Source organism: Meleagris gallopavo, chromosome 12 (assembly GCF_000146605.3).
Source record: "Meleagris gallopavo isolate NT-WF06-2002-E0010 breed Aviagen turkey brand Nicholas breeding stock chromosome 12, Turkey_5.1, whole genome shotgun sequence".
Classification (NCBI taxonomy): domain Eukaryota; kingdom Metazoa; phylum Chordata; class Aves; order Galliformes; family Phasianidae; genus Meleagris; species Meleagris gallopavo.
Genome location: NC_015022.2, coordinates 863,670 through 887,190, shown reverse-complemented (window position 1 = coordinate 887,190; position 23,521 = coordinate 863,670). Strand labels below are relative to the sequence as shown.

At 42.0% G+C, this 23,521-nt stretch overlaps 1 protein-coding gene across 1 annotated transcript in view; it reads right to left on the bottom strand.

The window, feature by feature from the left end:
* ARIH1 (ariadne RBR E3 ubiquitin protein ligase 1) overlaps nucleotides 1-23,521 on the bottom strand; it is a 40,460-nt gene that overhangs the window by 7,127 nt on the left and 9,812 nt on the right. Inside the window, exons 2-9 of the mRNA XM_010717119.3 lie at nucleotides 21,917-21,984; nucleotides 14,928-15,072; nucleotides 11,120-11,212; nucleotides 10,670-10,725; nucleotides 7,022-7,088; nucleotides 6,353-6,459; nucleotides 5,889-5,931; nucleotides 4,545-4,616 (exon numbers count right to left, since the gene is read on the bottom strand). Coding sequence (XP_010715421.3) covers nucleotides 4,545-4,616; nucleotides 5,889-5,931; nucleotides 6,353-6,459; nucleotides 7,022-7,088; nucleotides 10,670-10,725; nucleotides 11,120-11,212; nucleotides 14,928-15,072; nucleotides 21,917-21,984 — 651 coding nt within the window. The remainder of the gene's footprint in view (nucleotides 1-4,544; nucleotides 4,617-5,888; nucleotides 5,932-6,352; nucleotides 6,460-7,021; nucleotides 7,089-10,669; nucleotides 10,726-11,119; nucleotides 11,213-14,927; nucleotides 15,073-21,916; nucleotides 21,985-23,521) is intronic.

The window sequence follows — 23,521 nt, the reverse complement described above, 5'->3', positions numbered from 1 at the left end:
TTTGAGCTACTTTTCCTTCTTGCAAAGGATTCTGAGCAAGATGACATCTAGAGGGGCTTTTCAACACAAAACATTTAATGATTCCCCCTCTTTTCAATGATGATTTCATTTCTGTCTTTTCCAAGCCTTGCTCTGCTCCTTCTGTCTGCTTCTGAAGAGGAAGAATGAAGGACTGAGCAGCAGAAGCACGTGACATCACACAACCAACAAGGTTTTCCTGAACAAGGGTGCAGCCATTCCTTTGAAGGGAGCCATTAGGGCTCTTGATTGGAGAGTGCTGCTCTCCCAGCCATCCTGCCAGGAGAGAACAGCAGCACTCCATCCCATCAGCAGGTCGCCCCCGAGCAAGAGGACCAAGCCCAGTTCCTAACCTAGGCTTTTCACATAGATGAGATTCCCCAGATCGGGGAGCTTGATGAAGGCTTTTTTCTGCAGTTACTTCTGTTCTTGTGCTTTGAAATACACTGCATGCAAGCTGGCTGGTTATTTTGTTTGGTCCAGGGCTTTTTTGGCTAGGCGCTCTGATAGGTTTGAGCAGCAAGCAAGCACAAAAGGAAAACGATGCAGCCCTGCTTTCTTTCCTACCACGAATGCTTATCCAGCTACAAACAGTAAATGAAGCAGAGTAGCTCCTTTGCAAGCTCTCTCACACCAGTTCCACTGGGCTGCCCATAAGATGAAGGTCCAGTCAGGTAAGATTGTTCCCAATTAATTAACCCAGTTGTGAGCTTCGGCCACAAAATGGTTTCCACAAAAGAGACAGTACCAGTACACTATCTGCTTGTCTTCTCCAGGAAGCCCCTCTCATTCTCCCAGTCCTGCACAAACACCAGGACTCAAGTTTAGCTTAATCTGTCACAACTGTGAAAATCCCAGCCTGATTAGCTCATCATAGTTGAACATCATTAAAAATTAAGGAAAAGCCATGAGAAAAACACTGAACAGCAGCGGAAAGAAAAAAGCAGCAACCACTCAAGCCAATAATGGAATGAGTGAGGGAGATTTATACATAAGGAGGATACGGAAGGCAGACCTTATTGAGAATTACAGCCAAGCAACAAAATAAAAGCCAGCAAATCAAATTACTCAACCAGCACATTATGCTGCACGTTATCTATCATATCATGATGCAGAAGTGACCTCATTAGCATCGCTCCACCCCAAACAATTTGGTGTTGCACTCACACACTGCACTTTGAAACAACAGCCCAGACAAACCTCCCAAAGGAGAACAATCTCTATTTTGTCATAAAAAGCTGCATGTCCATAAAACACCGCAAGCCACTTTGCAAACAGGAGGCTAAATAGAAACACATTTCTTAGGTCAGTGCAGGCAAAACAGATTAGCCCTCTCCAGGGCTCCCAGAGGCAAGAGATGTACATCAGCTGCTCTGCCAGCAACGCCTCCACCTGTAACCTCCCCTAAAAGACGAATCCTCAATGCCACACAGATTTCACGAAGCACTTCCACAAAATCCACTACTGATCTTAACTATAGTTAGTACAAAACTGTACACTGTGACAGCACCTAGAATCAGGGAGCAAAGCAGGATACTTTCAATGCCTGCTCAGCTGAGAGGAAAGATGGCACTTTGACATCTTGGGGCAAATGCTGTTTGTGGTTCTGACACAACATCACGCTGGCGAGAAATGAAAGAACAAAGTTAGTTGCTGGTACCCAGGAAGGATCAGCTGGCTGCAGGATTCTGCCAGGTTAGAACAAATGCAGGACTCCCAGAAAGTACAGTGAGAGTAAATACTGAGGCATTAAAAGTGACCTGAAAAGAGAAATGGGTTCGTGCCATTGCAGTCTCTCTTGAAGGATAAAAAAGTCCAATAGTTTTTGTGAAGAAGGAAGAAAAAACTGCTTGTTTTACACATTAGATGTACAGGTCTTGTCTAGCCCAGAAGATAATGAGATGGAGCCAAAAGCAGTAAGGCAAGGGCACTTGTAGTATCAGATCAACAGCGCTCATTACTATCAATTTAATTCTGCAACAAAAAACAGTGCCTTGGGTGAATACCAGATTGTTAACATCTTTCTTCTTCTTCCCTTAATACTCAAAGATGCTGAAAGACTAATACAGAAAAATCCACTTCAAAACCCTTGTTCCAGTGGTTTTGTTCCCCTTCTTCCTCCTAGGCTCCTTTCAGGCAGTCCTGATATACTTTATGAGCCTAAAATACACAAATTCAAATTGTGTTTTTCTTCATTCATCCTTTGAAGGTTCAACCGTAGTTGATCTGCATGGTTCCCAAAGCCACAGAAACCACACAGCACCAGAAAGCTGCCTAGTTTATCCAAGAAAGCAACTATTCAAGAACCAAGTTTGTGTAACAAAGTGAGAAAAAGAAACACACAAAACCTTGAAGATTTCAACCCTTTTGTCTGAAAAAGATTGAGAACTAAAGGCTTGATAACACTTGCACTGGCTTCAATTTGAATTTAGTTTACAGATCTCACACGTGAACACAGCTCATCTTTGTGCAAGACCATTGACTACAGCAAGAGCTGCTATCTTTTGTATAGGCAAGTTAAAAAAAAAAGCATACAGTCCTCCTAAGAACAAATAATGCAATATCCAACTTATACTGGAGACCACAAAACTCACTCCTCAAACTCATTCTCATTCAGATCACTGCACAAAACTCACCAAAAAATGCATCGTGTCACTCCAGTTTGTGAGCAGAAATCAATTCCGTTCATTTTTCTACTCTCTCACACAACAATTGCCTGATGTTCCTCCCCTATTCTGCCTCCCAGGGCAAGGTGGAATAAGCCTATCTCATGTCCTCCTGTTACAAAGCATTACCCAGACTTCAAGCACACGCATTCCAGGAATAGTAGTATTTTTGGTTGCACCTCTACCACGATAAGCTGGGAAGTGTTCTTCCCTGAACAGAGACCATGAGGGACAGGACTGCAGCTCAGGGCCATGCTCAGAGAACTCGAAAAATGCCAGAAATTGAGACAGCAGGAGCAACAGAAATATACTGAAAACAGCATCTGATCCAATTCCCTTCTAGGTTTTTCAAAGTGAAGAAACTCAACGCACCTGAGCTCCAAAGCATCATCTTGCATCTCGAGGAAGTAACTTAGACAGCGGTGTTCAAGGGCAGCATCTCTTCTGCCACTGACACCAGACTGCAGGAACTAACAGATAAGCTGGGCTGATGCCAACATGGCTTGGCCACATTCATTTCCTCTCTTCACCATCCTCTGGATGGGTGTTTCCCACAACAAGTTATTACTGCTGACATTCAATCCTACTTCTGAGCTATGCTTTAAATACCACTAGCATGGCTCCTTGATGGCGAAGTCTAGATGCTGGTTTTAAAACGATGGGATGTGGAGCTTTTAAAGCTACGATCAGTAACACCCTGAGGGCAGCAGATGCTCACCTGACCCCCTTAGTTACATGAAAAATAAGGCTGCTACAAGGCAATATTCCAAATATTTGGGTCCCAAGGCTAAAAAAGCTGCATGCATACTCAACCCTTTCCAAGTTATTTGGCTCTTCTTCCTCAGGTTTAGCATAGGCAATATCTGAAGACCAAGCAAACTTGGAATAAATGCGATTTAGTTCTGGAGCTACAGTTCATCTCTGAGCACGTTATTCCCAGAAAAAGCCATGTTCGTTTTATTGAGCAACACTCAGCCTCCAAGCAGGGACCACACAAATATCAACCCATGAAACAGAAAAAAGCAACAGACTGCACAGTTTCAGCATGATTTTAACTGTGCATTTCACCAATGGGTGTTTCTGCTTTCACCATAATACAACATTCCAGCTCAATGAAAAACATGCAGCCAGCCCCAGAAAGCAGCAGCGCCGCTGCAAACAATACCATTGACCAGTTATACAACAGAGCTAAGAAAACAAAGCAGCCATTTCCTAACACCCTCCCCACCTTCTTCCACCCCTCTGGCAGCCATGAGACCCAGGTCTGCTCCTGGCTCTGATGGCATCTGCTTCTTTTGTTTCCTCCCTGCCGTGCCAACCCTTGCTTTTATTCCTCCCAAATCGAGCAAATGCAGACAAGCTGAAGTTTCATGCAAAGTTGAGCTAGCTGGAACGAAGACATTTACATAATAAAATCCTAACAGCTGTTCTGCCAGGCTCTATCTGGAATGATGCCCAACGGAAATGAACAACTCCTCAAGAGACCAGCCCAGGGGATTTAAAAGCAGATGTAAATTATTGCAGGCGAATCAAGCCACAGGTGGTGTTAACATGTTTCACACACTTGGAGTGAGGCACTGATTTGCTTGGGGAAGCCATCAGTGCCAGACAGGAGCCCCAAGACTTGAAATCTGAGTTTCCTTTGGGTCTCAAATCAACTCCTCCACATGAACACACCTATTTAACCTGATTCGAGGCAGTAACACCTCCAGCTGCACTTCAAACAAGCACTGATTGTGTATTTTAATGTTTGTTCTTCATGACACATGACAGAAAAAAAGCACTCCTAGAATTGAGGAATTAGATTGCCATTCTTCTTTCAGTCTGATACTGCATATAAAATACAAGGAAAAAACTCACCTTTGTGTTTGCTGCAATCCAATTAGAAGTTTCACTGTCATCATCACACTTCTTAATCCATTTCTTTAACCACTGTTAGAAAAACAAAGGAGAAGTTAAAAGAGAGGAACCGTAAAGGTCCCCAAGAGAGCTGCTTACATTACTTTGATGGCAAGGAATGCACAGCCACGTACGAGCTGAATGCTACCACAATGAGATGAGACTTCACAAAGCTTCCTTTAGTGGATAAAAATCTTCTGTCTTACTCTTTAGACACACACCAGGATAGGAAAAAGGATCAGAACTCTAAGCCATTATTACTATTCCCAGATCCTGTCTTTTGGGGATTGTCTTGCTGTAAATTGGGTAGGGAGAATAGTGAGGTGATGTTGGGAAGCAGAGCAAAGAGCAATCCATTTAGCTGCAGATGCTTCCTGCTGCACCATCACAATGCAGCTGATGCACAAACACTTCAGCAGTGAGCTGGCAGTTCTTAAGTTCAACTAAGAAAAAACTTCATGCAGGACTGTTAGAATTATTTTAACAGTGATTTGCAAAAAATGCAGTCAGATCCTCTGTGCTAACTTCATATCAAGTCATAGGATTTTCCTTAGACTTACACTGTCCTCTGGTGTCCTGGCCACGTACTTAGGCTTTTACCTCTTAAACTTAGAGGAAGCACGGCTATATCAAGTGAACACAATTTCAAAAGCCTGCTTGCATCTTTGAGATAACTAACTGACCACATGGTTTGACTGGTCTCTCCAGAGAACACACTACACCTTTGGCAATGCTTCCTTCCCCAATCCCCAAGGAAGTTTTGTTGCATTCATCGCTGGAGATGGACAGACTGCTCTCCTCAAGGCACAAAGCACGTCTGTTTGTGAACTCCACACTGGGCCACGGGATCCCAGGTTTGATTACAGCTTTGGACAGCTCCACAAGAAACAGCAGTGTACACTGTATGAAAACAGGTGCCAGAACCAGGACCCAACTCTCTCCATGCCACAAACCTCAGCCCTGTGGAAGCCCTGTGCAGAAATGCTGAGTACAGGAACACTCTCTGTAAAGTAAAGCATTCACTTCTGAAGCTTCCTAATTCTGCTTGAGGGTCTCATCTGGAACATCCTTCTCCTCCAGGCACTTTCCCAAATAGCTGAGGTTCACAAATAAAGTGAAGCATCCTAAAGGCATCCAGGAAGACTTCTCTAATTCTTTTCACGTTACCATCTGAACAGGTGAACTAAAATGCTTCTCGATGTGCACAGCTGCAAGGCTCGTGCTTCATTTCTGCACGTCCTGCACATAAGTTGACTGTACATGTTTCAAAGTCGCACACTTAGCAAAGAACTTTGAGATACTCACCTTGCATTTAACAGGATCGTGCCAGTTTTCACCACAGTTAAAGCTGTAAGGGGAAAACAGCAAATGAAATAGACAGCTATACTTTTATTTAACTTGGTTAACATCATGGGAGTTCTTCTGAGAGGTTCTGCTGAAAGAATATGGAAAACCCCAAGGAAACCTTACCCATACTAAAAAAACCCTCAAGTCCCATAACTCCATTTGGATATCCATTGCATTCATCAGTCTGGGTATTAATATTAGATTCAACAGGGATTTATTTTCCTTCTAGCAACTCAGGTAACTGTGCAAAGTAAATTAACTATCTTATAAACAAAGAAGGTGAACATAAGGATCTCACTTGGGAAAGACACTTGAGTTCACTAATTATTAACTTCTATTAGCTTTCATTATTTCATTTTATTAACACTTTCAACGTGCTAAGTAAAAGGCAATCTTGACTTCTTTTGCTTTATTGTTCTCACCAAAACTGACGTCCACATTTGCAGCGAACAGGTTTAGCATCTGGATACTGGACTTTAACAACATGGTGGCAGTCTGGGGCAGGACACCATTTTAACAGTCGATTACACTATGAAATAAAGAAAAAAAAGCCATAATACAGTGGATTTGAACACATACAACCAGGAAAGAGGGATAGAGGTAAGTCTTCAAAATCAAAATAAACTCAGAACGGTGCTTTGGGAGCAGTGAAACTAGCAGTATTTTGCTAAAGGCATTTTACTGCTTTACTTCACATGACAAATGTTTAAGACACATTATTCTTTATAGAATGGTGTTTCATGATTTTCAGTCTGAAGCATCTTAGGTAGCATTTAATAACCATAAACATTAAGTGCTTCTAAGAAAATAAACATTGAATAGCTCTTGTAATCTCTTCATCTACAGATATTTACCATATTTTTACATAACACTTCTGCAATCCTACAGATTTTCTTGACTGTTTTCCTACAACTACAGCTGTAACTAAATGGGCTATGAAACAAGCCCTGAAAAGCCTGATTTGTAGTTATATCTGATTAGAGACCACACAAAAGAAAACCTGCTCTACATTTATAAAGAAGCCTCACTCAGTACACAAGCAAGAGAAAAAACTCTCCCGAAGCCATCACAGATTTCAAATCAAAACTCACCTCTACAAAACTATTGGTTATTAAATGCTGGTACTTTAATTTCACCTTGGAATCTGTGATCAGACGCCTGCAGAAAAGGAAAAACAAATACATTCTTGTAGTAGAAAGCTCCTTTCTCCCCTACGTAACCAGAAAGTCAAGACAAATTATTTTGATTCTTCCTTCTATGCTTGCAGGTTTCTTTTTGTATTTGCTATTTATTCTTGTTATGAAATTGAAAGGTACCATATTTAACTTCTAATATTAATTAGAAAATCACATAGAAAGCTCACATAGTCCAAGAGAAATACTGTCCAAAGAGTGAGGATGATTTTCATTTAAAAAAGTTTGAGAGACTAAGAACCAGAGCAAACAGCTTCACCAGCTCATCCACACGAAACAGTCGTACTTTGTGTCAAACTCCTTTGCAAGTCTTCAGAAGAAGTGCTGCATTGACTCTGGTAGATCTAACATTACCTGGGATTCAAAGGAATGCTACCATTTCAGTTTTAAAGTCAACGTGGTTTTAATCTGTTGTATTCATGATAAAAACCAAAGTCAATTCAAATTCAAAACTGATTTAAATTCAACATCACAGAGGGTGTATACACACCAACTTTAAGTCAGCTCAGAAGGAAGAGAGCAAAGAAAACTAGACAGATAGGAATCCTTTAAGAGCATGGTGACCGCTTCTGTCCTGGCCACACGGACCCAGCAGCTATTTGAAGACCATCCCTGCTATATATCTTGTAAGTTCTTTCATTACACGCTGCTGAAGACCACTATATACATTTTTCAGTTATGAAAGAGACATCTGCATCCATAAACCCTCACAACATAAAGCTGGATGCACTTTGTGGTATTTGTTTTAAGTTAAACTGGAGTTCAGCTTGATAGAACCATACCACATAAATATTGCTATTAATACCCCATTTCAGGGTGCAGCCACAATCAAGCGTGCTCTTGCATGTTATCATGCCAACGTGCACTGAAGAACAGCACGTGACTTTGGGACGTTGCATAAACCCTGGCCCTGAGCAGTCTGGGGAGCTCCTCGACAAATGACATGCAAGTTATTACATAAACATAGCACGTGACAGCCAAATTCCCAGTGCTAAAATAAAAACAAACTAACTGACAAAGCATCTCATCAGGCTCTTGTCTGTGATAAGCCTGCAATGTCAGAGCAAAACTAACCAAAAAAGGAAAAAAAAAACCCTGAATTTTAACGTGCCACGTGAATTTCATGACTCGCTTTCTTACTCTATACATAAGCTTCTAAAGCATTAAAAAATACAGTAAGTTTTATCAATGACATTTAATGTACACATGAGGAACTGGAATGTGGGGAGTAACGCCATACCTAGCCAGAGCACATGAAGCACACAGCCCACTGCCTTTGCTTACCAAGCTCCCTACACCTGTCTGTGCCAACACCCTCACCTGCTCTACATTTGGCTTTCATGAGTACTACTGGGGTTTTTTTTCCCCCCCACAAATAATGAAATAAAGCAGACAAATTAAGAGATGAAACCCATTCCCAGTGCCCACAAATCACCCTTTGGGTCCGTTCTTCTACAAGCCAAGATACAAAAGTAAGCTGGAAAAGTAAACTGCTTGCAAGAAAAGTATCACCCCTTCATCTCTATTGGTAACTAAGTTCTGAAAAAAAAAAATACTACACACTGACATTGTCAGTCTGATTTCAAATTCATCTGAAGACTGCAGCTGTCCTTTACTTTACATGTGAATTTAAAGCAATTACCAGCACCTTTAGCAAGGGTGAAGAAGAGCTAGAAGCTCTTACCTTCAGCTAGTCTAAAGATCTCCAAAGAGCTGAAAGGGGCCCTTTCTAAGTCTCCCTGCTTCAGCTCAACAAGAACAGGAGCAGGAGGAAGACCAACAATCAATCTGCTAGCTGAAAACTCACAAATCAAGGCAAGTCATCTGGATTGCTCAGCTTGGACTTGTATACTTGAATGTAGTTTGCACATGTACTGCTGTGTTGAGACAAAGTACTGAGAAAGGAATAAATGAATAATTTGGCCTATCTAACCTATGTGATAGATTAATGTCTCTCCACAGTACACACTGCTCTTTGGCTTCTAAAGCTCAGAGCTGGAGGATTTACAAAAGAGAAAGAACTAAAAAGAGAAAAGCACATTGGAGGGGAGGGTGAAGATTCCAGATGGTATTACTTATGTCTTTGTTCTTGCCATTTAGTAGAATTGCTGCAGATTATCATCTTCTGTTCTCAAGCGACACATGAGGATTTTACAGAAGATGCACCCTCCTTCCCCCAGAAATTCCAGGAGTGCCCCATAAGACCAGGAAAAAGTAGGTTTTCACCTCCATCCCAAGCTCCATTTAGATCAGGAAAATCTGTTCACTTTAGTGAGCAAGTGCCGTTCCCTTGTCAGAAGCCCCTACTGTTTCTAGGTGAGAGAATCCCACAGCACGTGGTTGTGGTTCTTTCTACTATAGTAACCACGAAGCAAATCGCAGGGGTCATCAGACCTACTGTTAAATATCACACAGCAGCAACAAAGCCAGAGCTGCTCTCCTCCTCTTCCATCCTGCTACTGCCACCACCCACTGTCTCCACCAATTCCAGCACCTTCAGCTGCCTATTTGAAGAGATACACAACACATCTTACTCACAAACTGTTCTAATCAAGAACACCCTTGAGAAATTTCCCACTGTGAATGCACTACACCGCAAGTTGGGTTCAGACTCCAGTAAACAAAAATCTCAATCATGAGTTGACAACTTAAGTTTAGCTTCCACTCACTGAACTCCACAAACCACCCCTCAACAGCACGAGAGCATTTCAGCTCGTTCACTTTTCTGCAGCCTACACACTATGAGTAACAGAGCTGCTAGCGCAGAGGGAGATGGGAAGTCACCAGCCTGGGAGCAACTGATAGAAAAAACAGCAAATTAATATCAATGAGTGAGTCAGATTTCAGGAAGGAAGGAGTAAGGTAAGAAAAAACGAGCTTCTGTTTAGATGCCTTTTAGCATGAAGAATTAAAGTGAACTTAATCAAGGCTCAGTATTATGAAGGATATTACTCATGCAATAACATCACTCAATATAAAAGAGAAAGAAGCTCAAGGAAGTCATTGCTTCGCTGTGTGTGAGCAGACATCCTTCAGCCAGACAAGTTAATGAGCAAAGTGACACAGTCTGACATACCAGTTTAATCAAATTTTTTGTCTGAGGGTCAACTTCTCTCTATCAGAAGGCATAAAGCATCCCCTGCATTGCACAGGACTAACTTCCTCTGACTCACATACCAACTGTAGGTATAGGACCCAGTGAACCAGCAAGTTGACCAGGTGAGAAGTCAAACTGCTACATAAACTGAAGGAAACTAAATACACAGAGCAGTTAAACAGGGTTTGGAAAGACTTCCTAGTGTTTATTCTACTGTCTTGATGACCAAATTGGTCAAGAAGTCCTTCCTTCTTGTACTGTGGCATGGACTTTTAAGACCTAAACAAGTCAAAAAATCTTCAGTATCAAAATAGACACTTCAGCACCAATCACTGGTACATTAAAGTTCTGCACAGCTTTTTATAAGCTCTTCATAACACTTGAATAGCACATTAGTAACAAAACGAAAAAAGAGAGGAAAGTTAAGAAGTAGCAGGTCTCATACTTACATAACTGTATTGTCATCAACTAAGATATCACAGCCATGAGCAGGGCATGAAATGGTCTGGAAAAAAGAAACAGAAAGGTCATAAAAGGAACACTGCTTATTTTATTTTTGTATCACAAAGAATTTCAAGGCAACAGACTTCACTACAATCCATAACAAAAACAGTCGAGTGGCTTAATCATCACACCCCAGATGTTCCATTGTGCACAGCATGATTCCTCCCACTCACAGCAAAGATGCATGCACCAACTGCATGCAGTTCCCTCAGCCTCTCCCATGATAAAGACTGTAACTCTCAAAGCCTTAAGGTATGAGGGCTTTGTCATTGCTGTTTTGTGGGTTTTCTGTTGCATTTTTTTGTTTGTTTTTAATCTTTAGTGAAGAACTTTCCCCTTACTTCCCAATACCCAGAATTTTCTGAAGACATGCGGTACACAAGTTGACATTTTACCTGTCCCATGCCTTCCTCCATTATTTTGGTAGTTAAATATTCACTCCAGCACTGCATACAGAACTTGTGTCCACACTCTAGGCCAGTAAAGTACTGCAATGACAGAGAACACAACATATCAGGTTATTTTATCACACAAATTCACTGCATCATTCCACCTTTCTCAGTGTTGCACAGTTGACTGCATCTCTCATCTCCATACCAAATCTGAGCCTCTACTCCTTATTTGTACCATCACCACCTCATAACATTGCTAACACAGCTCCTAACACGCTTTCAAAGTCAGACTTGAATCCCCAGCCCTAGCAGCAAGGAAAGGTGTGGCTGATGTTTCCATCCTGTCTGCCCACTTGAATGGATCCTCATCTTAAAATGGTTCTCCCCTCATTTTACTCTTGAAAATTAATAAAATAAAGGCAGCACCACCAAAACAGGTGACAGTTACATGATAACACCAAGTCTTTTTTCCTCCTCTTGGTCCACATGGCTTGCTACCACACATGGGCCATAGATCCCATACTATGCATACCTGCTATGCACAGGCACTAATTTAGCTCCCTCTGTACAGGTTGTGAGAGGTGATCAGCCAGTATTCAACAACAGAAACACAAGTGTGTACACTTCCATTTTAATGCACACACAAAGTTTGCCAACTTGCTTGCTAAGCTTCCCCCTGAAACTCAGATGCTCATCAGATGAGGACGCTAAGTGGCAGGTGTAAATTACTAAACAAAATTCAATAATGATAAGCTGCTGGAAACAGCAACGAGGACAACTTCACCTGTGAATGGATCATCTACACAGAGTACACCAAGATAGCACCTGGGGCTCAACAGTTACACAAGGAGAAGAAAATGCTGCTGTCGAAAGAGTGAAATAAGTGACTCCTCTACGATCTTCTTGAAATTTATTTCACACTGAGAGCCAGGAGCAGGGACAAACTACCTGAAGCAGTTCACTTACAGTACTTCCAGCACAGCTCAGCTTTACACACCGCTTTATTCTCACTTAAAACAAGAGCTCCATCCCAAGATGCCATCGTCTTGCATAAATCTCCATAAATTAAAGGAAGCCTGGTATTCTCCACAGAACAGCCTCCCACAGCAGCAGGATGTTGATTGTTAAGGAGAGGAGTCCATCTGAAGGACTGAGGTCATCCTTAGCAAACTTCAATACTCCTGCAGCAAGCACACACAGGGGAGTGCTACAGAACTGCTTGCCTTCAGTTGAGACTCTGTTATTTCAGGCAGCAAAAAGATTTGCTAAGTGCTTGCATAAAAGGCAGCCACCACACCTCCTCCCAAGCTGCAAAGAATTCAGAGCATCTTCTAACTCATTTCTTTATTTTGAGGGAGTTCCCAATTATTTTTGGCTAAGCTGACTGCAGACGTCAAGGGAACAAGCAAAAAGACAGAAGCACCCAGCCCTCCTCTAATGGGATCTGAAGGATGAGATGCCAGAGGTGCATTTGCCCTTTTACACATTTCAAAAAAGCAGACTAGCATCACCTGCAAAGGCACACAACAGGGTCAATATTGAAGAATCTTGCATTCTAAGACCCTTACAGGGTAAAATTTCTTAACAGGTGCAACTCTCAGCTTTCCATGGGCTGAAAGGAGCTCTCAGGAAAAGCATAGCTTTTTCTGGGGGCAAACAATGAGTAAAAGCTGACCAAAGCAGAGAATTTAACAGCTGAGATTTTAGATTAGATATTTCACTTATCCTCTGGACTAAAACAGCTTCAAAACAGACTTGAACCAAATGGAATTTGGTCTCCTTAGACACAGAGACACTACAGCCTTTTACAGAAATTGTAAGCATTGATTTCCCTGTACACTCCAGCTTCTGGATATGGCAGAGACCAGGAGATTTCCCTCAACAATGTCTCAAGTTAATCAAACCTAACAATTCAGAGAAACCCTGCTCCCTTGCAACGCTTTACTGCTCCAGTTAAGAGCTTCTCTTCTCATAACTGGGCCAGTGCTATTTTTACATGCTACTGGAACTACAAAAAGAAGAAGTGTTGGTGTGCTTTGCGCAGTTCTCTCCAGCAGCAAGAAAGTAGCTTCTCAGGCAGCATGAAGTTCAAAATGAGTCAGTTGCAAGTGCTGGGCTCAGCAATTACACTAAAAAGAAGGTAAGCAATTCATTAAGGAATAAAACCTAAATTCGAAAGGACCGTTCCCTGTGATGGACATTTGACTGAAGAGACAGTGGTCTCTTACTGTTTTGTCCCTTGCTCCATCTCTTGTTTTCAAAGATGTTCCATAACCTAAGTGATTTCCTCACTATCTAACATGGAAAAGTGATTACATAGGATTTAGAGAGGTAGAGGGATAGAACAACTTCTCAAACACATCTTTCTTTTTTAAAAGCACTTCTTCATACAAAGTAAGCCACAGTTCTTCTTTGCAAATATTCTCTAAAAAGGAAATCATAAGCACACATGGCTTACAGAGACACACAAAGCCTTGTGGTCACTGGCCCAACAGTAATCTTAGCATTGAGCATTACTTCTGCCTCAAACTGAGTTTTGCTCTGCTCACTCCTGAGTGAGGAAAAGGCTCACAACTAAGCCCATGACAGCAAGAGCGCTCGACTCCAGGCTACCCGAAGCTCATCATGGTTTCCATTACTGCTGAAAAGCAAGTTAAAACACTCCCTGTGCAGGAGTAGAAGTCTTACGAAAGGGCTGTTTTTTTCTTTAAAGGTCAGGCAAACGCTATGGTACTTCAGGGAGCCAAAACAGCTCCACCAGGAATGGCAAGATCCCTGGAAGGAAGAACTCCTGATGCATGGCAGCACTCTGCCTTCAGACAAAACCACTGACGGACTCTCACATTCAAGCTTTTCCACTTATATTCTTCCCTTCACCCCAGAGCAGCCAACAGCAAGTTGCTTGCCTGTGCAAAAGACAGTAAAACCCTGGATTTCTGAGTAGTACTATTGGAATATTTAGCACTTGTGAATAGCTAAAGAATAAGTGCTCTCATCAATCTTACCATCAACTGAAAGACTGAATTAGGGCTCCCACAAGTACTTCTACCCTAATCTTCTCCTGTTACAGAGGTACTGCAGTAGCACAATAAAGAACTGGACAGAAATATCATTGATTGCATCCTCTGAAGTGCATAGTTTCATTTTATTCCTAGACTCACCCAGTTTTATGCTGAATGCTGTAGCTTGCCCACTTCACATTATTATTTACTTCTTTTAGAAGCCATTTCCTTTCTTGGCATTCTATTTAAGTAAATCCCTCTGCCTGTCAGGCTTTTTACTTTTTCCCCTTTCATCTGTCATTTATTTACATGTCTCAATTGCTATCCGACCTTTTCAAAAATCACTTGATCCACTACTTGCCTTTTCCTGAATAACTTTACCACCCCACTGCCCAGAGCCCAGCACCCTTTAAGGTTGTTGCAGAAAACACTGAATACAATGCCACTCCATCTTAACCATTACTTCTTGAAGTTTACTTAAAAAAAAAGTCTGTTGAGGCACACAGTAAGAATTAAGAGAATGTATAAAGCATACATCATTCCATGGTCCCTACTGTACTACACAGATCACAAGACACTGTTCATTGTACTAAGAGACAACCTTGAATGGTGCTTTCTAGGCTTAAACTAGAGACAAGAAAGCACAATCAAAAAATGAAAGCTTGTTTTGTGTGTGTATTTTTTTCTTTTTTAAGGCTTTTTTCAAATGCTGTTGGATAAGTCCTTACAGAACTGCCAAAACGTGAAGCTTCAGATAGCAAAGTCAGGAGAGTTAGCAGCCAACCAGCACTCTGGATGCTGACACTCACCGAGTTTGGGTAGTTCAGATAGCAGATCTGACAAGGCATATCCTGAGCTGATGACCTTGTGTTCATCTGGCGCGTTCGAGACTTTTTACTTGGATTAATTACATGACACTCCGCAAAGAGCTTCTCCAAGTTGCCATCAAAGTACCTGCAGAACACAGGAGAAAATGAAATTTTAACTACTTTCTTTTAACTTGTTTTTTAAATGCTGCAGTTAAACACACAAAGTTGCTTCAATACTTCCAGAAAAAAAAACAAATACAACACACCAACTACTTTCAGCAGACTCTTTGTTAACAAGACAAACTGCTTTCCTGACTACAGAAGTGAATATTACAAACGTGGTTTCAGAGACTGGGGCTTGAACTGCATGCTCCTGAAGACTCAGGAACATTCAGCTCTTCAACTGCATTTCAGATAACGCACAATTCTCCAAGAGACCACCGTGTATGAAAGCCCTAGGGCAGCAAACTACAACAAGAACATCTCACTTCACCTCCCAGGCATCAGGACACCTTCCCAAACCACAGGTTTGATTCTCAGCTTCAATTCTCTTTTCAACTTCAGTTTTTTGGCTAGCATTCTGATCAAGACAACAATAAAGAGGAGGCAGAGATCAGCCAATCCATCTATTAGCTAATTCCTAGCTCCTGTACTTTGTATTTTCCTCAGTGCGTTTAGTATATGTTAAGCATCTTAAAGCGGTCCTGAGGAGGGTCAGACTGGAAAGAACCACGAGCAGGCATGCCAACCTCTTCCCAACACCAAGGCACTGCATCTTTCTGCAGCCTGCAGCAATGAGATCTGACAATTAACCGGCTAACCTTGCCTGCATGTACATCTCCTTTCCACTACCAGTAAACAAACCATTCCATTCCCTTCTTCCATCACCAGCAAGTTATAGCAATATGAAGCAGCATCTACTTAAAGCATTTTCTTAACTCTTCTTGCTCTTATGTTCTATCTCTCACCAAAGAACACTCAGCTAATACCACCCAAATCTTAGGACTCCATCCTCACTACAAACAAACCTGGTATTTTGGCATTTATGCCAAACCGCCCAATTGCAGAGCCCTCAAGATTATTATGTCATGAGTCAGTGCACCACTCAGAAAAGGGTTCACAGCTGCTTCATACATTTCTTGATGAAGTTCATATACTTTACATCTTAATTTTCATGACACTGAATTTTGAAGTATTGGTGTATTCTGGAATCACAGCACACGAGGCTTGCCATTGCTCTTTGTGTTTGGTGAGGGATTTAGCTTAACCAAGGTATTTGGATTGCCTTCAGGATTACTTATATCTAGAAAATTTTAGCAATTCAGTGCAGTTCTGTTATACACCTGTTTACTGAAGTCACAGATAAATGTTAACTCCACAAAATGCTTCCAGCATTCAAATTGTCCTTATATGCAGCACAAGCAGCATAGGACATCCTACAATTGAAAAGAGCAGGCAGTTAGATGCTGTGTTTGCAAAGAAATCAGTTTCAAGACAAATCCCACGATGCAACCTTACTGCTGGCATTTATGGTTGACTCAATGCTCATGGAAACACCAGGGATATCTGTAATGGTGGGCTGTTTTTAAGGACATCTCCACAACAGGAACTTGGCTGTCATTAGGTAGATCTCTTACAAAATCTGCAAAAGCTTTGGAGCCATAACACCAACAGCTGTTTTTTCACCTGGAACTCTCTCCCCCTTCCAAATACCATCAGCAGCCAACTCTGAACACCCATCTCCTTCCTGGCCTTTCAGTAGTTTCCCAAGAACAGAGAGGAGCTCACCATTTCACTGGGCTCAAGGCTAGCAGTAAAGCTAACTCAAGTTAGATGCATAAACCCCATATCCAATTTAAACATTTTCAAGCACTGATGCACTGCTAAACATTCAAGTGCTTACATTTTGGTACTTGATCCATAGCCCATATTAAAGTGTTTCCACCTCAGAAGCACTTGGTCTCTCCTACACTTCCCCAGGAAACAAATGAGGCAGCTGAGAAACTCGGCACAGCCACACAAAGGAGTAAGAAACCACATAGAGATAATAAAAAAAAGGCTTAGCTTTGCCCTTAGAACTGCTGCATTGCTACTTTGTATAGTGTTTGCTCTGCTCTTTGAAACTGAGTAAACCATACCAATGTTGAAGGGAAATGGGGTATTAGGTCCTCCTCCTCCTCCTCTCAAGCTGTTTTCTTCTATAATGCATTTGCTTTCTTCATTGTGCCAGGATGCTTTGAGCAAGTCATTTCCGCAGCTATTTGTCTCTGACTGTCATCATGCAGCAAGAAAATGTGAATTCTATACAGTGTCTAGGAAAAACCTGGGCTTCCCTGAACACACACAACTGAAATGGGAACTCCAGAGTAAAGTCCAGCAGTTCCCCAACCACTCCACCTCTCCTTGTGTCAACACTCTCAACCCTACCCATAGATTATTCCAGTTCCTTCCATGGCTAATGACTCAACTTCTATTACCGCACCTTTTTCTCCACTTGTTCAAGTGTCAGCACAGACCGTGTATCTGAGCAGGTCCCCCCTGCCCTGTGTTCTTCCTCAAGACAATTTTGTATTTGGTAGCTGTGGCAGCCTTGCCAGAACTGCAGTCTGCTACTCTTCCTCTGCTTGACTGTCCCAGCAGAGCTTCTCAGCTGCTTTCCATCTCCATTCATCCTTCTCACTCAAAGATGAGAAAACAAATGCAGCTCGGACAAGATTTCACAGCGATCTCATTCAATTTCACCTGTGTTTCTCCTGCAGATATCCACCAAATGCATCCTATGGGATGCCTGCCTTTCTCAAGAGCTCCTTGCTAGCAGCTACATTTTCCACCTACTAGAAACTCCATAATCTTCTCCATCTCTTTTGATGAGACCTGTTGTGACTCTTTGTACAACTTTCATTGCTAGGACCCTCCCAGCTGTCTGTTTTTTTTCCTATGTGACATCTGGATTCTCCTTGGAACTGAATGCCTCTGAACAGATCTGTGACAAGAAGCTTGTTAACAAACATTCATCCCCCAATTAACCAGTAAGGGACTTATTAAAAGGTTCCATCTAGTCTGCTACTCCTCTCTTGAGCAAAGTATTCTGCACAGACCTTAAGTCCTGTATCTATAACATATGCCCTCCTATTTAATTTCATCCATGCCATCACCTCTGCTGTGAAACCTAGGAGAAAGAGCCTTTAAAATTCCCATCTTTCTTCCTTGAAAGCTCCAGGTTATACCAGCCCTCCACCCATCACTCCTCTCCCACTCACCTGGATGCCCTGACACCTGCTTGTCCTGCACATGTGCTCATCTCCCTTTCTACCCCACCAGATTCACGTGGGCCATGTGACAATCATTTCCAAATGGAAACTGGAAGATTTGCTTTGTGCCTTGTCCTCATTGCAGAGCTTTCCTCCACCCCAAAGTCTGATTCTCTTGACTGTTCTGGCACCATCCCTAAAGCCCTGGCTATTAAAGGCTGCTTCTTCATAACTCCGTCCTCCTTTTCAGCCTGGAGGAGGGCAACAGCAGCTCTTCCATCCTTCTGACATTAGTATTCACTCACACAGGCCTAGCAATTAAATCCCTTATGCTTGTCTTCTCTCCACACAACAGAAATCCAGTAATTCTAGCACTAATGGCATTCAAGAACTATTATGGCCTGTTCAACATCAGATTTTGCTCAATAGAGCTGACTGATAAACTGATACAACCAGCTACTGAAGTTCATTTATTTCATAACAGATGGAGTTGCTTTCTCTGCTGTTTTGCACTGAACAGCCACACAAGTGAAAACCCTTTTGAAGTTCTTCTATAATTTCTTCATAGATTACCAAAACCAAGACACTGTTGTTGGTAACTGCATAAAAGTGAAAACCCTCTCCATTAAAGAAAAAAAAGGCTTCTGGTACACACTTTAGGCTATTTATTAGTGAAAGGGCATTTGTAAATAGCACAGAATCAGTACATTCACAGTATACCTTCATATCAAATACCTGGCCATGAACAGTATTTTACTTTGTTGCTTTTAACCTGCTCAGTCCTGCTGAATAGCCTTAAGCACCTGCATGCCCCAAGGAAAGGGGACAGACAGACCTACAGACAGGACCACAGAAGTAAGGAGAGGCAGCCAGAGCCAAGCCACCAAGTTAAAATCAGTGCAGAGACACAGCCACACAGAGAAGCACCTGTGCTGGTCTTCAGCATCTCTGTACCTCCAGCAACTAAATCAGACATTGGCTATATGCTGAACTAATTCTCCTTAAAACAATTTAACATCTCTATTCCCCAAGACACGTCAGCAACTGGAGGATTTCCTGCACTGCCCACTTCTATATCCTTCAGACTATCCCACTCCAAAACACCAATCTGACTTTCAGACCCAAATAATTAGTACTTCACCAGGAGATAAGGCAGAGTTTCAGCTGTGGCTATTACTTCATTGCAAGTGGAATAAATACCTGTCACACACCTGATCTTTCAGTAACTCCATGCAATTATTTCATGATAAAGCTGTCACAGACAGCAGTAACCCGCTTATTAAAAACTGTATGCAACAATACAACAAAGCAATGAAGAGGTTTTCATGTTTTAAAATATGGAAACGTTCATCTCATGAGCCCTAGTAAATAACACTCAGCACTTACCCAAAAAGAAGCCGCTCAGTTTATCTGCTCTGCTACAGGCAAAGACTGATACAGCTGCCTGCCAGGCCCTGCTGATTCACGATGAACGAGGGCAAAAGAGATGCTGGCTAGCTCTCTGCACACCATTAAGCAACTTAGCTCAAGCTCAGGCTTGGTGTGCTATCAAATACCTGAACCTGCACCCAAACATTATATCTGAGCAAGCAGTAAACCCATCCAAACAGCAGGCAACAACAGGAACTTCCTGGGAAGCTTTCCTAACGGTTATTAGGAGTGAAAGAGGCCAAATTTATAAGAGCTCAAGTGCTTAAAATAAGAGTCACCATCTGTAGCTAGCTCATGGCTTCGCTTCCAGCTCCATCACCATTTTCATACTGACTGTTTTGCTTCCTGGCTGTCCAAGTGATCACTCGCCTCCTACCCTAATACCGCAGCGATTACAACATCATCTTCCCCACTCTACAAGAACCAGCTGTCAGCATCCTGCTCCTGGCTGAACGTGGTGTCAGCAGAGGGCTGCCATGGCCTTGGTGACAGCTGTCTGATGAAGTGACAGAAAGAGCAACAGCTACTTGAGAGAAAACCTTGTTGTGTTTTTCTAATCCAGTGGGGTATCTGCACTGGAACTATGGCTAGCACGGCAACAGTTCTGCATAAGCAAGTGCCACACATTACGTTTCTCACAGGGGTAATCCTATAGCATTAAGGTAAGTATTTTAATGAATGTGTACAGAGAGTAAATGTTTACCTGTGGACTTCGTAAATATTTACACGTGCTTAATTATATTTTGACTGCAACCTGTAAAAGCTTTCTTTTAACAATAATACCCCCCACTGAAGTGGCTGACACCCCCTTCAAAAAAAAAAAATCCACAGCCCAAGTTTGTTTTGCTTTCAAATCAATGCTTAAAGCAAACTTTCAGTGAGAAAAGGGCAAAAAAAAAAAAAAAAAATACCTGAATACACAAATGATGGTTTGGTACACTTATGTGAGGTATCTCTAAATGAGATGGAGGTAGCCAGAGAGTAAACCTTAGTCCAACCAAAGGAACCAGTGCAAGAACTTTAAAGAGAAAGAACGAAGAGACAGAAGTTACATAGAAGGAACTAAATCTGAATGTTTACCAGTTGTAGTCAATTTAAATAGCCTCCAAGAGACTATATTCAGCCATAGCACAAAGCTTTCATACACTTCCAGGCACTGCCTAATAAAGGTCATCAATCTAACAAAAATAAAGCAAAGACTGAAAAGCTTAAAAAAAAAAAACAACCCATAGTTCGGAAAAAAAATCTAAGCCAAACAAAACATAAGAGATGTCCCAGCACCAGCACTACCTGAAAATGTTAAGACACCATTCATCCTGTCAGAAAACATTTCAGCTCCAGAACCACCAGCTAACAGACTACTGCAGACCTGCTCTTCTAGTTGGTACCAACCAGCAATACTACAACTCCTTCTGCACAGCTTTACAGACTGCAAAGCATTCTGCCTTTTCCTACCCTAATCACTGGGTAAAGCAAATGCAATGACGAAATCCTAGAGTCCTTCTGTCCTCACTCCAATACTTGGTACAAAGACCACCATAAGTCACTGTGCAGCCTTCACTGCTCCTTCTGAGCCAGCTTTAACCTTTCCCCAGCTTCTACAAGCAAGCAGACATCTCTAGCTCCCTTAGGATCTTTTCAACAGCAGCAACAGTGCAACAAAATAAATGAAAACTAAAAGTTCATTTTACCACTGAACTGGGTTCAACCCAGCAAACTAGAAAGTACTTTTACCAGCAACACTCTCCAAGAGCTAGGCATCAAAGACGAGAAGCAGCCATAAACTGCTCTGCTCAGAGGGAGACAGCATTCCAGCCATTATTTATACACACCATGCAAAAAACTAGTGCTGCAAAGGTGAAGATAAGGCAGATGCACTTCACCAGCACTCTTCATCATCAAGATGAATTTGGTCTTGGCAAGACTGAGGAATAAACAAGTCAGGAACATACATGCTAGGATGACATACAGAAAGTAACTAAATCCAAACCCAAAACAGTTGCAAGATAACAGGAACTTGTTCCTGCTTGCTTTAGTCCAAAGTGCAAAAATCCAGTGGCTGCAGGTAATCAAACCAAGGTTTGCCTTCTTCCAAGGGGCAACTAACTCCCAAAACTTCTCTGAAGCCTAACAGGCATTATTAGCATTAAAGCCAGGAGTTACCTAGCCAGTAAGAGTTACAAAAGGAGAAAACTGTTAGAGCTTATATAAGAGATTCTTCTGCCACACACTGTGCAATTCATCTGTTTACACATCATGCCTGCCGAAACATTTATTACTGGATTAACGTGCAATGTGGCTGCTTACCTCTCCATCAGCTTCTCTTTATCCCAGTTGAAATGGCTAAGCAGTATTCGAGTGATAGTCGCTGGATTCTAGAAGAAAAAAAAAAATTAATAACTGTTTTAACATGTTAAAATGGTATTGCAAAAACCCCAAGCGAAGTTTTAAATAATAAGGATGTCAATGTGTTTGATAACATATTGTCTGCACAAATTATGTTAGCATAAACTGGAAAAGAGTTTGTCTGGGCAGACAGAAAAGGCCCAGCATCTCAATGCCCCACGTGCTTACACAACATAAAACCAGGATGCTGCTACAATGCATTAAGGACAACTGGTCTGAAAATAAAGTCTACAAGTTTTTCCTCCAACTTCATCTCTCCATTCCAGCCAAGGGTTTGTGACAAGAACCCAACAGAACCATCTCTTACATCCCAGAATTGTGCCTCAATTCCCTAAATCCAGCTCAGTCTGAGGGCTGTTCACACACAAGGCAGGCAGCAGTGAGCACTCCAGGACTGGCTGCTCGTCCTCTGCCATCTGACACCAAAATGGAAGTCAGCCTCAGGGCAGATTTTCAGCAGACTCTGAGGCTGCTGAAAAGTAGGACACAAAACAGCAATGCGATTTCAGAACCTGCAGGCTACAGCTACAACTTCAAGCTGCCAGAAGCCAGCCCTGCCAGCCCGAGCATCAGTCCCACCCTCGGCTACACATCTGCACATCCTGCACTCGCCATCCCACACGAGTACAACTTTTTTATGCTGCAACACTGCAAATTACCACCTTGAAAATTGATTTTTCCCTCTAATCCCTGATAGTTCCCGATCTCATTTATTGCCTGCCCAGGGCAGGAATAAGGAGCTTGGGACCAGCAGGACAGCATCTTTCAGCAGCAACACCAATATTCACTGAAACAGAGTCTCAGAAATAAAACGTGAGCACAAAGAACTAGCCTTGCAGTTTTTTGCTATAAGAAGTCACACTCCTTTCCCTCTTCGTTGTGTTCATATGCTCATCAATACCAGTACAGTTTAAGGTCAAATTAAGAAAATCTTCCAGGCTAAAAACTCACATGAAGCAAAGCAGCTTTAGAAACTCAGAACATTTAAACGTGCACACTTCTTAGAGCTAAGTAATCAAAGGTGAAAATTCACTTTTCAGCAAGCAAGTTGATCTGTAAGTGACCTTGGTTTGAGCACCAGCTCCCAGAACCAGCACAACTCCTGCTCTGAGGAAATCTCCATTTCTCTAGGAGACATCCTGCCTCAAAGCAGAGCTCGATGAACCACCCAGTACAGATGTACACAGCTGTAAGGCACTTGATAATTCAAGTCCCTCACCCACACCACTCCACAGCTACAAGTGGGGACTACCTATTAATTGCTTAGCAGGCTAAGGGGGTGACTGACACAGTGCCTGAGTTTTCTTTCGAAGAAGGAAGACAGACAAGTTTTCCTTGTTCCGAATGAGAAGTCATGCCATTAGCAAGGAAATAAATTGGTCTGCAGTGAGTATCAAGCATCACAAATCCAACACAAATCAGTAGCTCTCAGTGTCTTGCTGGGCTTCAGCTTCATGTAGCTACAGCACAATTTGTTCAACGTTAACTGAATTAAAAAAAAAAAAA